Below are 16548 nucleotides of genomic sequence, written 5' to 3'. Positions count from 1 at the left end.
AGGGAGGCCAAGCGCAAATATGATAAAAAGATCATGAGCCACTTCTCTGAACAAAAGGACCCCAGGCACCTGTGGCAGGGCATCCAGTCTATAACAGATTACAGGTCCCTGTCTTCACAGTGTGATGATGATGCAGAATTCCTAAACAAGCTCAACATCTAGTTCAGTAGGTTTGAGGAAGAAAACAACACAGCAGCAGAGAAAATCACCAACAGCCAGAGTGAGGAAGAGCTAATTCTTAACCCTGCTGATGTCAGAAGGACCCTTCGAAGAGGTAACCCCAGGAAAGCAGCTGGACCTGATAACATTCTTGGAAGAGTGCTCAGAGACTGGGCTGACCAACTAACAAATGTACTCACAGACATCTTCAATAACTCACTGAGTCAAGCCATTGTGTCCAAATGTTTCAAGTACACAAACATTATACCACTGCCAAAGAAGTCACCACCTGCTAGCCTAAATGACTGTCATCCCGTACCTCTCATCTCCACTGTGATAAAATGCTTTGAGAAACTAGTTGAAGATGTAACAACATCCAAACTACCTGCAGACTTCGATCCATCCCAGTTTGCATACATACCCAATCGCTTCACAGGAGATGCCTTTTCTTTGGCACTCCACTTTTCGCTGGTCCACCTGGAGAACAAGAATAGCTATGTGAGGCTACTTTACACTGACTTCAGTTCAGCTTTCAATACAGTCATCCTGCAAAATCTGATCAGAAAGCTGGTTCAGCTGGGCATCAGTGCTCCACTATGCAACTGGATTATGGACTTTCTTATAGATCGACCCCAAAAAGTGTGCGTAGGCAAGAATACATCGGAGAGCATCACCCTGTTGTCCCACAGGGATGTGTTCTAAGTCCCCTGCTTTTCACCATACTAACCCATGACTGTACTGCCGAGCACAGCTCAAACCATATAATCAAATCTGCAGATGATATGAAAGTTGTGGGCCTCATCAGGAATGATAACGAGACAGGCCTCATCAGGAATGATAACGAGACAGGCCTCATCAGGAATGATAACGAGACAGGCCTCTTCAGGAATGATAACGAGACAGGCCTCATCAGGAATGATAACGAGACAGGCCTCATCAGGAATGATAACGAGACAGGCCTCATCAGGAATGATAACGAGACAGGCCTCATCAGGAATGATAACGAGATGGCCTACAGAGAGCAGGTGACTCAGATCATAAGTTGGTGTTATAACAATCATTGTGCACTAAATGTCAAAAAGACCAAAGAAGTAATTGTGGACTACAGGTGGAGCAAGAGAAAGTGCTCCCCACTCGTACTCAATAAAGAAACAGTTGAGAGAGTAAAAAGCATAGCATTTCTGGGGGGTCCACTTTGCAGAAGACTTGACGTGGTCAGCCAATACAAATGCCATCATTAAGAAGGCGCACCAACCATACCTCTCAACTGTCCAGATTTTTGCAGAATGTCCAGAAGTTTGCTTGATATTTTTGGTTTGTTTGTCATAAAATCTATACTTTTCTGGCAACTCATTGAGGATTAATGTCACTAAATAATGGCATGCATTTCAGTTGCAGACTTTATAGCTTTAAGAAAATGTATGTTAACACAAAACCTGTTATTCCATTAACTTTCTAAATTCATAAGAGCAATATTTAAAATCTGTCACTATTTATGGGCCATTGTACCCCCATTATCTTAGGCTTTGTCCAGATTTCTTGAGCTAAGAGGTTGAGAGGTATGTGACATCAGCATCTTCACTTCTTGCGAAGGTTGAGGAGAGCAAACCTACCATCAACGGCTCTCACAACCTTCTACAGGGGCGCCATCGAAAGTATACTGACAGACAGCTTTTTCAGTATGGTATGGAAGCTGCTCTGCTTCCAAGCACCAGTCCATCCAGAGGGAAGTGAAAGCAGCTGAGAGGATTATCCCATCCTTACAAGACCTGCACATGTCCAGATGTCTCAGCAGGGCAAGGAAAATAACCAGGGTAGCAATCATCTTGCTTAAAGCTGTCCTCACATTTAACATCAGGAAGGCACTTTTGATGCATACGCTGCAAAACCATGAGATCCAGAAACAGTTTCTCTTCACTAGCCGTCAGGTTACTGAACTCTAGGAACAGTACCCTTCACATTGGACATTAAGGCAGTGATCCAACAATACTGAAAAGTCTCTGTAGTGCAATATGTAACAAGGTCTCACCTGCACCCAGACAGCAAAGTCAACAGTAATCAAACTGAACTGTCTTACTGTGCAATATAAATGCAGGTCTTAAATCAATTACTTAATTGCATTTTTTCGGGTCTGTATTATAATACCGAAAATCCTTTTAAGCTAACACAAAAACACCAACACGTATTGTGCGAAACGTGATTATGTCGAACGTACTAAACCACGAACTCCAAAAAGTCGAAGTGTCATGGTTGGCCTGTCTGCGGTACAGCTCCGTAAGGTAAGTGTGCGATAGTTATGGACCTTAGGGTTAGGGCGCGGGTTAAGCTAAGTGCATAGATAGTAATGTATGTAAGGTTTAGTGTAGGGTTTTGGTGCTTTACTTTAGGGTTAGAAGTAGGGTTTTGGTTAGTGTATGTATGTGGTTTATTTATTTTGTTTGGGTAGGCAGTATGTAGTGGGAGGAGGAGTTGGCCGACTATGGGGATTCGACTTTTTGTATTTCATGGTTTAGTATGTTCGGCATATTCACGGTTCACGCAATACATGTCGGTGTTTTCGTGTTCTCTTAAAGGGAGTTTCGCTATTATAATATAGACCCCATTTTTTCCAGTGAAAATAAGTTAATTACCTAGTAATGAGTGACAATCTGTTAAATCAGTGCAACAATGCAAGTATTTATTATTGTTGTTTGCCGTCTGTGTCTATAGAATTTTCTGTATTATTGTTATGCTAAATGTCGTCTATGTTTTGCATGCACATTGAGCCCGAAGGAACATAATTTTGCTTGGTTCACACTTGCGTGAATCAAAGTGACAATAAAGTTTACTTTGACTTTGACTTTGATTCAGAGCACACCAATTAATATGTATAGCCCTAGTATTGTGGCCAAATGACCACCCACATGCTCCAGCTGTCTCTTTGTACAGCACCTATGATATTACATGGGAGACAGCTTTCAGGAGCAAAAAGCAGAAGGAAAGCAAAGCAGCTGGCAACAGGAACAGCAGCATGATGGACCAGAAGTTATGGTATAGATGAATCCAGGACCTGTAATCACAGAGGTTTGATGACTACTTTACAGGCGATAAACATGGTAGGGTTGCCACCTTTTTATATTCCTAAACTGGGACATATTTTATGGAATTGTGAGATTTTGCAGGAAAAACCATACCCACAACCAGTGCAAAGGACTGGATTTCATTTTTTTACCAAAATAAAATCTCATGCTTAAAGAATTTCAGTTGTTTCTGTTCTTTTGTATAATATTAAGGTGCTTCAGATACAAATTAAGTATTTTGTGCTGGTATTAGTAGAAACTTAGGAAATATTTTTTGTCCTGAAATTTCAGGATATTTGCCATAGGACACAACTGCCCAAATAGGGACCATCCTGCCAAAACAGGGATAGGCGATAGTCAGTAGGATGTCAAAATATGTTGGATGGGAAATCAGAAACCAAAGGTCTAGTCTATAAGAATATATGCAACATACTATGCAGATTTCTGCAGACATAATGAATGAAGGGTCACTTGCAGTACAGATGCATATTCCTCAACTGTTATAATAAAAGAGTGAAAACACTTCAGAGTAAAGTGAACATAGTAGAAAAAAGCATGGAAATATATTATCATCCCCACAAAAAAATAAATAATTTAGAAGATCACAAATTGGCTTCTGCCAGAAATTTGCTTTTTACGTAGTTGTGGGTATCTCCTTCCCCCACCTACTACTTAATAAACACCAATATTACACAGAAAAAAAGATAACTTGCTTCTTAAAATCAAATATTTGCTTTTCTCCTTTCTTTCATGAATTTGGAGGGGGAAAACAGTTTTATGAAAAACAGTACCTGAATTTGTACAATTGAAGCAATTCCATTTCAGCAGAAAAATTAATACATAACAAGAAATGCACAGGAACATTCCAGAAATTTAGGAGCATAAATAAAGAAAAGAGTAATGTATTTTCTAAGTTAACAGCAAGCAACGTGATGAGTAGAGCAGACAAACTGTTAGTGAGGGGCAGTCAATTAAAGGACAATATTAAGACGTTCTTTCTAAGATAAGGGAGTAGATGTACTAGATGGAATGATACAGGAGGTGGTGGTGGTAGTCATTGCTTCGGTACAATTCATTTATAAAGGAACACAAACAAACAGGATAAAAAATAAATAAAATTAATGATTAGATGCTTTTCAGGCTACTTAAATAAGCAAACTGGATGAATCTAGTAATATTTATTCATCAGCAACACCTATACAGGTATGTAATTAAGACAGCATATGCAGACAAAATCAGATTTTGAACATTATTTAAAGGTTAAGGAGAAATTCAGATGCAAAGCCATTAGAAGATCCTAAGCTCCTTAATCACTTTGTGGTAAATGGCACCTGCAAAGTGTTATTTGAGGAACTGTGAGTAAACTATAAATAAAAGGCATTTCATTAAACGTACTAAGTAATAGTAATTTCTGTGTACAGCAAACATCTGAAATCAAGATAAATCAGTGGCGGTTACAGTTGAGCAAAACCTGAAGCAGTTCTCATCACAAGGTGAAAGGAGCTGTAATAGGTCTTTGCTGTAAACTAGTGCACAAACGAAGCTGTGACCAGTGTGAGTAGCCGGTAGATAACAACAGCTCTGATTAGCTGTAGTGCTGCACCCTTGCTTCATAAGTAGATCTGTAGCAGTCCTCAGTGCTAGAAACATGTAGGTAAGTACAGCATTAACGGATCTCATGAATAAACAGCAATAGCTGAGCCAAGCTGTAAACACTTTTAGAAGTGGGCACTCGAAGACAGCTGAAATGCCATTATATCCAAAAACACATGAAGAGACAAAAATGTTTTGACGTAAGCACTTTCACCCTCTAATGACATGGACTTCATCGACTCTGATGAAGTCTGTGTCTTTAGAGGATGAAAGCACTTAGTGCAATAAACATTTTTGGCTCTTCGTTTGTTTTTGGAGTTAGTTTCATTTTTTTACAAGAACTGGTTGCCAAACTGTTGGTTTTGTTTGAAATGCAATTATGTTTAAATGCTGGATACCTGCACATAGGAGGAGGTGTAACATTTATCAGAAACATGCACTAAGTGATGGTTAGAGCAGTAGCAGAATGCAAAGATGAGTACAGGTGGCTGAAGAAGGATGCAGCAGTTCTTTTAAGATGAATTAATAGATAGCAATGGTGCACTGTATCTCAGTGACTGGACTCTGAGGCATAAGAAGTGACATGCTGAATGTGGACAGCTCTGTGGAATTTTTGCAACTCTTATACAGAGCACTCATGAGAAATACATCTAGGTTTCTTCTTCTAATGTGACTAGATGAGACAATCTGCATTGTAAACCAAGCACTGACAAACAACAGTTACAGTCATATGTAGATGTCAGTAGTTTTGATAGGCCTTAGAGCTGTAGTAAGGGGTTGGGAAGGTGGCCTAATGATTAAGGTGTTTGCCTTACAAACACAAGGTGCAGGGTTTGAGTCTCACAAGGGACAATTGGCTAGGATTAAAATGGCTCGCAAGGGCAGTTAGCTTAGTACTAATCTATGAACCTATAAATCTGATCTTCCTTTCCACTTAGCTGGAGGAGGTGGGTTCTTACTAAAAATAACTTACACAGCAGAAAACTGAAAAAAGAATCTGCATTTATGACTTCAGGACAAGGCCCAATGTATATATCTTACTCCTCCCTACAAATAATTCAGTACCGCCTCGCTAATGGCTTAAAGAATTCTGTAGGTTGGGAATGCCATCTTGAAATTCTGCAGATTGTTGCACAACCACGCATGTAACCCCAGAGTTACTGGGTCATAATTCATTTTGAAAAAGTCCAAGCAAGTTGTCATTTTCAAGTCTGGACTCAACCATGTAAACCATGATAACAACATATCAACTGCTGAGTGTTACGATTTGTTTAGCTAAATTTTTGTGTTATTAAGTTTTAATGAAAAGGAACATTCGGTTTATATGGCTGTCACACATTTTCCTTTCACAAGCACTGATTATATTTTTAGTACTCTCAGTGTCTTGTCTCTTTCATTAAAGAAAGCTTATATTTCCCCTGCTCCCACACTGTAACTCACACTCAGTATAAGAAAGCAAAATGAGACCCTGGCACTCTGCTGTTGTCAAAGCTTTGCATCTCACAAGCATTTAATGAAAAGGCCGCCTTATGCCTGCCACATATTGTGTCCTTTAGATAAACAGAGGGTATTTATCTCACCATTGACATTATTTATCACTCACTCGCTCACCCACCTACCCACCTTTCAACATTTCTAATTGAAGAGCACTGCTGAGGTGTGTACAGTCTGAATATCAGGGTTACCTTTGCCATGTTCCTTATCAGATTCTTTTTTAAATACTTGGTTTCAGATTTCAGTAGTATTAGGCTTTTAGCTTACACAGCAGTTAATATATCCCATCACTGAGGACATCCAATACACCGGTTGTCCTATGTTGTACTAAATGCTGCAGAGCGATAGACCTTTAATTTGTAATGCCTGCCGTTCATGCTTCATGGATACCAACCACATCATAGTACCCATCACTTTGGAAACCAATAGTACATTTGTCCCAGTCTCTTTACTGTGCCAACTGATAAACTAAAAGTTTATGTATGCCATTACATCAGTTCCTCATTTCTTAATTCTTCTCATGACAGTGCTAAATGGGAGAATGCCAATCCTTTCTCTGCTGCATATAAATTGCAGGACTTTGTCCACAAGGACATTAGTCTGCTACTTTTAAACAGTAGTGAACAAAGTATAGTGTTTATTTGTACCTGCAACGCACATACCCGCCCTGTGGATAAAACAAGGAATTTAACATCCACTGATGTCAATTCCTTATCTTTCAACAGTTATACATTTCTATGGGAAATGCAAATGCATAAAACTATCTTATACTTTGCCTACTTTTATTAACAGGGATTCATTCTCCAGAATTGAATGACCCTTTATAATTTTATCAGTAAATAAGCACATGATTGAAAGGGAAAGTTAGCATGTTACCAACTCTCACATAATCCAGGTGCCTGCAGATAAACAGAGGTCTTCAGTTTTCAAGGCTGGCAGTCCCGCACTTTTACAGCACTACTAAATGTACCGCAGTGACAGAAAGTTCCACCCTACTTATCCGGCACTGTACAATGTACACACTATAATTCTTCCTTCAGTAAGTGAGGGCATTACTCTTCATTACTGACAGATCCTCACTTTTAACCAGTCATAAACCTGTCTTAGAATTAAGGAAGCATTAACTAGTATGTCACATGCTTACACCTTTCCATGCTATTTCTTTTCCATAAGACAAGTAGCGTACACAAGTCTAAAGCAGTATGATTAGTCAGAACCTGGCTTTTCAGTGACACAAAATCTCACAAAAGTACGTAGTAAAATTAAGATACACTTACCTATTATACAAAAAAGTACTATGAAATGTCCTGCGGCCACACTTCTCTTTACTGCCATTGTTGTCTTTACCAAATTCTGATCAAGTAAGCGAAGCCTCAGATGCAGTCCCCAGGAGATACGGAGTCTGGGGAACTGAAAAGCAAAAGCACCACCTTGGGGTGGATATATAACCAGTCTCCAAAACACCCACTTCTACACGATTTCAAACACAGAACCAATCAGTATGCAACACTGCCTAAGCTAAAATTGGCAATAAATGGAGGCATGCTGTCACACATATCAATCAGGAAAAAGGCTACACACAGTAGGGGAAGTTTCTGATGGGTGGCTTGGAAAAATGTCTTTGTTCTCTGGAGTACTGGAGAGCGACATCCCAAGCAGCTCATGATGGGATGATAAAAATGACTGCGAGCTGATCAAGAAAACAATGTGCTGTCTATCTGAGTTTGTAAAAGGCCCAGTGTGCCTGCTGTCATCGTGGGAGAAAGTTGAAGGTTTAGGCAAAAAAAAAAAAAAAAAAATTCATCTTTTTTATTTTTCTTAAGGAAGCAACCAAAAAATATTTAGTAATGCTTATTCTTCAAAACTGCTAAATTTCTGGGAATTATGCAGAAGAAAATCAGAATGTTAACTTTAGATTGTTTACAGAAATCACCCTTAAAATATTTTAAGTTGACTAGACTAGCAAAATTTAACACATGCTCCTAAATAACTAATAGCCTTGGATAGTCTGTGCTGCATGTATCTGAAGTACATTATCATTTAAGAATCTGTGAGCAAATGTCTAATCTATATTCATTTGTTGTGGGGACAGCAACTGCAATCTTCATCAAAAAATGCATTTCAGGCCTTGTAAAAGTGAAATAATGCATGCAGTGAGATCACTTATTACTATTTAAACACTAGTGAATACTGAAACTTGCAGACAAACTAGTGCGAAGCCCCAGATGACATTTTCTCCTCAGCAGAGACGAAAGAAGTACTCTGTTATATGCTATATTGACAATCAAGTCAATGGCAGTCCAGCAGTATAAATGCACAGACGAAGTGTTTCCTTTTAGCTTCTGTTAAGGGGTGGTTTAGAAGTACAATATAGCTTGAATCTGAGTAAGGGGCTTATTCATGGATGGAAGAGCTGTGTTTTACAGGTTACACTTAAGAAGATCTAATGGCTGAAATATCGAAGACCATATGATTGATATTTCAGAAGATCAATCTTCTGAAATTGTAACAAAAAGAGAAAAAAACAGTTAAAGAAGACGGTAATGCAGGGGGGCAAGCCCCCTTGCACCCTAATGTGAGGGACAAGCCCCCCACACCCCCCCCTTTAAATATACCAACTCTGAGATCACGCTAAATTGTCAATACAGCGAGGAACGGGAGAGTGCAATCTCGGAGTTGGTATATTTAAGTAGGGGGGTGTGGGGGGTGCAGCCCCCATATTGAGGGGTGCATGGGGCTTGACCCCCTGCATTACCTTTTTCTTTAACTGTTTTTTTCTCTTTTTGTTGCAATTTCAAAAGATCAATCTTCTGAAATATCGATCATATGGTCTTCGATATTTCAGCTGTTTGATCTTCTGAAGTGTAACCATTTTACCATATGTCAAAGAATGCATGATAGTTATTTATCTGTTTGATCTTTCTTATTCTTAAATAAAGTGTACAAGCTGCCTCATACTAGATGGTGGCACTACATCAAGGGTATGATGAAACAAAATCACAAGACAAGTCTGGTGTGATATTAATAGTAGAATCTCTTCAGGATGAATTACTTACGACTACTAGTCCTGGGCTTACACACACATATATATATATATGTGTGTGTATGTATATATATATATATGTATATATATATATATATATATATACACACATATATATATATATATATATATATATATATATATATATATATATATATAAAAGTAACTCAGAGATTGCCATACCTGAGAGAAAAGAGAATATTCAAAAAAAATGGCCATTTTGGACTTAGTATATGTAAGTCCATTTTTTTTGGACATTCAGCCTTTGTAGTTTGAAACTCACTGAATATGGCCCTAGTGACTTTACCAGAGTTCATCACTTTTATCATGGGATGAGTGTACCCACCTCTTCTTTTTATTCTTATTTTGTCTATTATGTATACAGCAGTCTATATATATATCAATTTCATCTTGGTGGGATTTAGTAAGCAGCAGTCCCACCATATGAAGGTACCCACCAAGGCTTGAGGATGAAGTCAGTTCAAAACAAAATCTCCTTTTCTTTTTTGTACTGATTCCATCTCTCCATCCAGGCCCTAGGGTAACAACCCCCCTAAATAAGACTGTAGGATACAGTAGACCTCACTATACAGTAACAATGTACCTTGGATGGGGTGAAGTGCAAACACCCTCCAAGGTGGGTCGAACAGTAATATTTGTCTTAGTGCAGAGTAAACAAACTCAATCTCAGTCAGAGAATAAAAGCACATTCATACTCAACCAACGCATAGGCAGAAGAACAAGGACATTAAAGGTATCAACAGTCACAGTAAGGGTCAAAGCATAATGTTGTCATCATTTACTTTGGAGAATGCAAACAGATATTTAAGACCTCCATCAGTCAGGCATAATAAACAGGGACACATAATTGCTAAACTTTCTAACATTAAAGAAAGACAGAGCATGCCTTCTTTTGCTAGGAAACGTATTTACACAAAAGAATGTACTGGAACAAGTAAGCCATTTTATGATGCTAAAAAGCACTGTAGAACAAAACCATAAAGAATACTTGATGATATTCTACAGATAAAAAAAAGAAGTTATGTACTTACCATAACGTTCCATGTGAGTTGTTCATCTCACCTTCATTCTTTACTGATGGGTTCAGAGCTGATCCCTCGGTTCTGAGTCAGCCAATTGCAAAGCTCAAGGTCTTCAAATAGCTCGAGGCCAAGTCCCTATCCCATGATGCACCTAGGGTTACCTCAGATCTTGTTTGTGCGTAGAATACCATATGTCATTCTGTCACTCCCAAGAAAGGGTATAGAAGGATTGAGCAACCAGGATGGATCCAGGATCTCAGTCATCTAACAACCCAGGAGGGGGTTGGAGGGAGGGACGTAAGAATGAAGGCGAGATGAACAACTCACATGGAATGTTATGGTAAGTACATGACTTATTTATTTGAAGTTGTTCTATCTCACCGTTCATTCTTTACTGATGGGTAGCATCCCAAGCACCATCAATCTTGGGTGGCTCACGGGAGTATATTTCTCAGGACCATGGATCCAAAGGAGGTCCTGTCCCTGGAGGCCTTATCAACTTTGTAATGAGTGATAAAGGTATGAGGCTTTGACCAAGAGGCTGCTGCGCAAATGTTATCAATAGGAAGCCTGACAGAAAAAGCAGATGATGTAGAAACTGCTCTGGTTGAGTGAGCTTTAATTTTATGGTGCAAAGGCATATTGGCAGCTGAATAAGCAAAGGTGATACAATCAGATAACCATTTAGACAGAATTTGTTTTTGCCACTGGTCTACCCTTCCTGGAGTCTGAAAATTAAACAAAAAGCTGGTCTGATTTTCTGAAATATTTTGTTCTATCCAAATAAAATCTGAGCTGTCTGTGAACATCAAGTTTGTGCAGCATATACTCTAAGTTGTTTGAATGGTTGTGAAAGAAGACTGGCAAATCAATAATTTGGTTGAGATTGGTTTCAGTGTAAACTTTGGGCAAGAATGAGGGCTTTATTCTAAGTGAAACTCTGTCAGCATGGAATATCAAATAAGGAGGCTTGATGGATAAAGTCTGAAGCTCTGACACTCTGCGGGCAGAAGTAATAGCTACCAAAAAGATGGTTTTCCATGACAAAAATTTGAGGTAACAAGAGGAAGCTGGTTCAAATGGCGGAAGAATTATGTGGGAAAGAATAATTCCATGGAGAATAGGGAGATTTCACAGGTGGTCTAATATGAAAGGTCCCTGTGAGAAAGGCTTTGGATAACTTGTGAGACATCATATTCAATCCTTCAAATCCAAGATAAAAATTAGAAATAGCAGCCAGTTGAACATGAACTGTTGCTCCTGCAGCTCCTTTGTTAAAAATCAGAGTCAAGAACTCTAAAATGGAGGCCATAGGGACTTGGTAAGGATCAGTATTGTTTTTAGAGGCATATATAGGAAATATTTTCCATTTGCTAAGATATAGCTTCCTAGTAGAAGATGTATGAGAGGATAAAAGGATACGTTTTGTCTCATTGGAGAGGTTATGGAATTTGGCTATGATGAGAATTGGAGCAGCCAAGCTGTCAGCTTCAGGGACTGCAGAGTGGGATGAAGTTCCCCCAACGAGTGCATCAGAAGGTCTGGAACTGGGTCCAGAATCCAAGGGTCCTCCAAAAGATGAAGTCAAAGGAAGGGGAACCAAATCTGACGAGGCCAATGAGGGGCTATGAGAATGATGGTCCTTCCCAGGCTTTTTGCTTTCTGTAGAACCTTGGGTATCAACAGGATTGGTGGAAATGCATAGAGGAGACCTGGAGGCCAAACGTGTATGAGTGTGTCCTTTGGGGCTTCTCCCGGAGGGGGAATCAGGGCAAAGTAGCTTCTGCATTTCATGTTCATGTGACTGGCAAAGAGGTCACAGCAAGGCTGGCCCCACCTGCTGAATATCCTGTCTACTATTTCTTTCTTGAAGGACCACTTGTGGGGGCAACAAGATTGCCCTGCTTAGCTTATCTGCTATCACATTGGATTTCCCCGGGATGTGCTTTGCCAACAGAAAGCGCTGGGTGGAGACAGCCCACTGCCATACTCTGAGAGCCTCACGACAAAGGGGGTAGGACATGGTTCCTCCTTGTTTGTTCAAATACCAGACCACCAACATGTTGCCCGTCTGAATTGCAATCATACCCAGAGGAAGAGAGTCCTGAAAGTACTGCAACACCAAAAGTACTGCTCTCATCTCCAGGACATTGATATGCAGATGTGTCTCTTGATCGGTCCATGCTCCTTGGGCTGTCTTTCCCTGAAAATGCCCCCCCACCCTATCAGGAAAACATCCATGGTCACTGAGGCTGCTGGAGGGGGTAGCACAAAAGGGCATCCTATTGTGACATGAAGTGAGGTCAACCACCATTGAAGATCCTTTTTGCAGGAATTTGTGATCATTATAGTGTGAGACATGGGAAGCTCTTGGTAAGACCATTGAGTGAACAACAGCCATTGTGGTATCTGCATGTGCATACCAGCTAGTGGTATGGCTAAAATTGCTGCCGCCATCATGCCTAATAATTTCAGAACTTCTGATGCTGGTGCTCTGTCTTTTGATATCAGAATGCTGACATGTTGATGAAGAAGAAAGACTCTTTTTGTTGGAAGCCTTAGTGTGGTGGTGGTGGTGGTGTCCAACTCTGCCCCGATAAAAGCGATATGCTGCAGTGGTGACAAGGCAGAATTTTCTGAGTTGATTGTAATGCCCAGTTGATTCCAGAGTGACAGAGTGGACTCCCCGGCCTGAATGAGTTGATGCCTGGTGGTGGCGGTAAGGATCCAATCGTCTAGGTACGGAAACAACTGGAATCCTAGACTCCTCAGGTGAGCCATGACCACTACCATGCATTTGGTGAACATTCTGGGGGCTGTAGTGAGACCAAAGGGCAAGGCTTGAAACCAGTAATGATTGGCTCCCAGCCAGAAGCGCAGATTTTCCCTGGATGGCCTGGCCATTTTTATGTGGTAGTACACATCCTTGAGATCTATCGAGCACATCCAATTGTCTTTCCCTAAGAAGGGAAGTATATACTGAAGCATGACCATCCGGAACTTCTCTTTCATTACATATTTGTTCAGTCTGCTGAGGTCTAATATGGGTCTCCAGTCCCCCGTCTTTTTTGGAACCAAAAAGAATCTTAAGTAATTTCCGGATCCTGTCTGGTCTGTTGGGACGGGTTGGATGACTGTTTTTATTAGCAACATTTGGACCTCTATTGTTGCCTGTTCCCTGTAACTGGGTGGAACGTCTGGGATATTTCTTATGGGTGGAGGGGATGTGGCAAATGGGATGAAGTATACTCTGGAAATGATACTTTGTACCCAACTGTCTTTTGTTATTTTGAGCCAGGTGTCTGGATACAAAGATAAGTGACCCCTGACCACCTCCAGAGCAGGACAGTTGGGCCTCCTTTCAGGAGAGCTGGTAGGGCTTCCCAGAGAAGTGATCTCTGTCACCCTGGTGTTGTGGACCCCTGCTGCTGCAAGGGCAGCGTGTTCCATTATTGCCCCCTCCTCTGCCTGTGGAGGGGGGTTCACCACGTGTGTCCTGAAAGGCTCCTTGGGCTTTTCAGAACCACATTTTTCCTCCCCTTTGACCCTTAGGGTAGGGTTGGGTAGGGATGAAAAAATGGACCCCGACAGTAGACAGAGTCTTTCCATCCTGTTCACACCTGGTTAAGGTTTCCTTCACTTTAGGCCTGAAAAGGGATGAGCCATCAAAGGGAGTATTCATGAAGGATGACTTGAAGGGTTCCACGAAGGAAGACAAGTGCATCCAGGAGTGTATCCTAAGAGCAACTCATGTACCCACTGCCCTACTCGTTCCATCAGCTGCATATAAGATGAGGTGCATGGATGAGTTTACTATAGAATTGAGGGTACCAAGCTGGGTGGCAACTTTGTCGGTAGCTCCTGCAGCTACTGTACCCTGAAGGGAATCTCCTAGCTACTTAAGGAGATCTCTTTGTAACTTGGTAAAATGGGTTAAATAGTTGAGCAAAGGAAGAGCAAAGGTCGCTGAACTAAACATGCACTTCCCATATCTATCCATGATCCTGGAGTCTCTGTTAGGAGGATGGATAGACGAGGAAGTCTTAAACATTTCCATTTTGGTGGCTGCCGCCACCACCATGGCATCAACTGGAACACCTTTTGTTAAAAACGATTTGTCAAGGGGGGCAGACATGAATTTCTTAGGCTTCCTAGGGACAGGCTCCATAGTATCCGGAGACTCCCATGCCCTTTGTGAGACCAGCTGCATCAGCTCATCGAAGGGTGGAGACACCCAAGAGGTGGAGGGCTGAGACCCAAAAGCCTTCAGGAGAACTGATTCATCCTCAGTAGGGCTTTTGGACTACCAGTCACTCCTCTGCCTAAGGATTTCAAGTATCTCAGTGAATGAGATATCTTCAGATGGTGACCGTGGGGACTTTTCTGACTCGTCTAAGTCAGTATCTGATGTTAGAGACTCCTGAGGGGAGTCCAGATGTTTCCTCTTACACAATCTCTTCCTGGGAACCTCATCAGTGGAAGCTTCTGGTGAGGTCTCGGAAGAGCAGGGGCCACCCAATGGGACTTCCTGAGGCTCTGGGTCTCTGTGTTTTGTAAGGATGTGTGAGGAAGAAGCAGACACAGGTGCTTTAGGGGAGGAGGAAGCCAGACCTGAGGTTGAGGATGTCTTGGGAGACATGACTCTCTTCAATGGCATTGAAAGCACCTCTGCTCCAATGTGAGTGAATCGATAGATCTGAAGAAACCATTGAAACCCCTGGCACCAGGACAGTGGGCTCTAAACCAGAGGTAGGAGCTGAGCTCATCTGAGCCGAAGCCCTGAGAGGCAGAGTCAGAACCGACAAGTCAGTCCGACTATCTTCCCTGGACTCAACGAGACAGTGTAGGCTCCTAGAGTCCTCGATCGGCACTGAGGACGTCAGAGTGCACAGAGCCGAAGACACTGGAGCAGGTATAGGCTCTGAGGGTTTCACTATCAACAGGTCCGACTCCTCCGACTCCGAAGGACCAGCATGGCTCGATGGCTTGGAGGAGGAGTAGTTTGAGCTGGTGCAAGGGTCTTCAGCTCTGAAGCCATTTGGGTCAAAGCCGATAAAATGTTTGCCAAGGCTGGTGCTGATAACAGCTTCTGCAACACATGATTCACATCCAGATCTGACAGGCTGATAGAGGACTGAGAAGAGTACACCAAAGGTGGCACCGACTGTAGTAATGGACTGTTAGGAGCTTCGGACACCGGTTTCAAGACTGGGGACCGGCTCCGAAAGGAAAAGACTGTCAGTTCTGATGGCAGTGGAGCCGAAGTCGAAGATTTCTTAGATTTCTTGGAGTCTGAAGTCTTAGAAGACTTTGAGGACTTGCTGGATCCATCTTGGTCGCTCAAAGCTTCTTGAAACAATGATTTCTACAACCCTCTGTCAATAAGTTTTCTTTTCCTTTCCAGTATACCCTTGAGGAGAAGGAATGACATATAGCACAGCTATCCTTCTAATGCAGGGCTCCTAGACAGTACACACAATTTACATGGCTGTCTGTTACCGGCATCATTTGGCCACACTTTCGGCACTTTTTGAAACCAGACTTGGGATGCTTGTCTTGGTCAGCCATTGAAAGTCTGAGAGAAAAATTACTGTCACCACAAAAATATCCTGACAGTAATTATCTACCAAAAGCCTTAATAAAATCAGGCTAAGTCACACACAGAAACACACAGAAATGCAAGTGTAAATATTAAAGAGACAGGAAAAGCCTTTACTGTCACCACCAACTGTCTGAAAACACACAAAATGGGCAGACTATGCAAAAAAAGGAGATAGCTGCTAAGATAAAACACACTGTCTAACTATTTTAAGTCAGACAAAATTACTGTTAACTACAAAAACTGTAACAGTAAAAATAGAATCAAGCCTTTTCTAAGCTAAACACACCACACAGCAAAAAATATACACTATTTAACTAATTAGCCAAAAAATGTGACAAAAGGTCACTGACTAAACACACTCTATTAGTTAGAAAAACATTTTAAACTAGGCCTAAACAAGAGGCCAACTAGAAAATGTTTAAATCACACTAAGGGAAGGGACTAAAACGCAGAAACACACATACTAGAAAGCTATAAGAACTTTATAAACTACCTAAACTATATAGACTAACTATCTAGCTATAAGTAATAAGTAAGAAGAAAAACAGTTTTACT

At 41.1% G+C, this 16548-nt stretch overlaps 2 protein-coding genes across 2 annotated transcripts in view; one reads left to right on the top strand and one right to left on the bottom strand.

The window, feature by feature from the left end:
- The window catches only part of MPZ (myelin protein zero), a 150430-nt gene extending 142693 nt beyond the window's left edge, over positions 1-7737 (bottom strand). The window contains exon 1 of the mRNA XM_044059330.1: positions 7583-7737. Coding sequence (XP_043915265.1) covers positions 7583-7640 — 58 coding nt within the window. The 5' untranslated portion in view covers positions 7641-7737. The remainder of the gene's footprint in view (positions 1-7582) is intronic.
- Positions 1-16548, top strand: part of SDHC (succinate dehydrogenase complex subunit C) — a 668713-nt gene that overhangs the window by 34449 nt on the left and 617716 nt on the right. The window lies entirely within an intron of this gene.

This window comes from Protopterus annectens, chromosome 17.part0 (genome assembly GCF_019279795.1).
Source record: "Protopterus annectens isolate FY-2018-M chromosome 17.part0, PAN1.0, whole genome shotgun sequence".
Lineage (NCBI taxonomy): Eukaryota > Metazoa > Chordata > Ceratodontiformes > Protopteridae > Protopterus > Protopterus annectens.
Note: the sequence above shows the minus strand (reverse complement) of the source record. Positions and strands in the feature narration are given on the sequence as shown.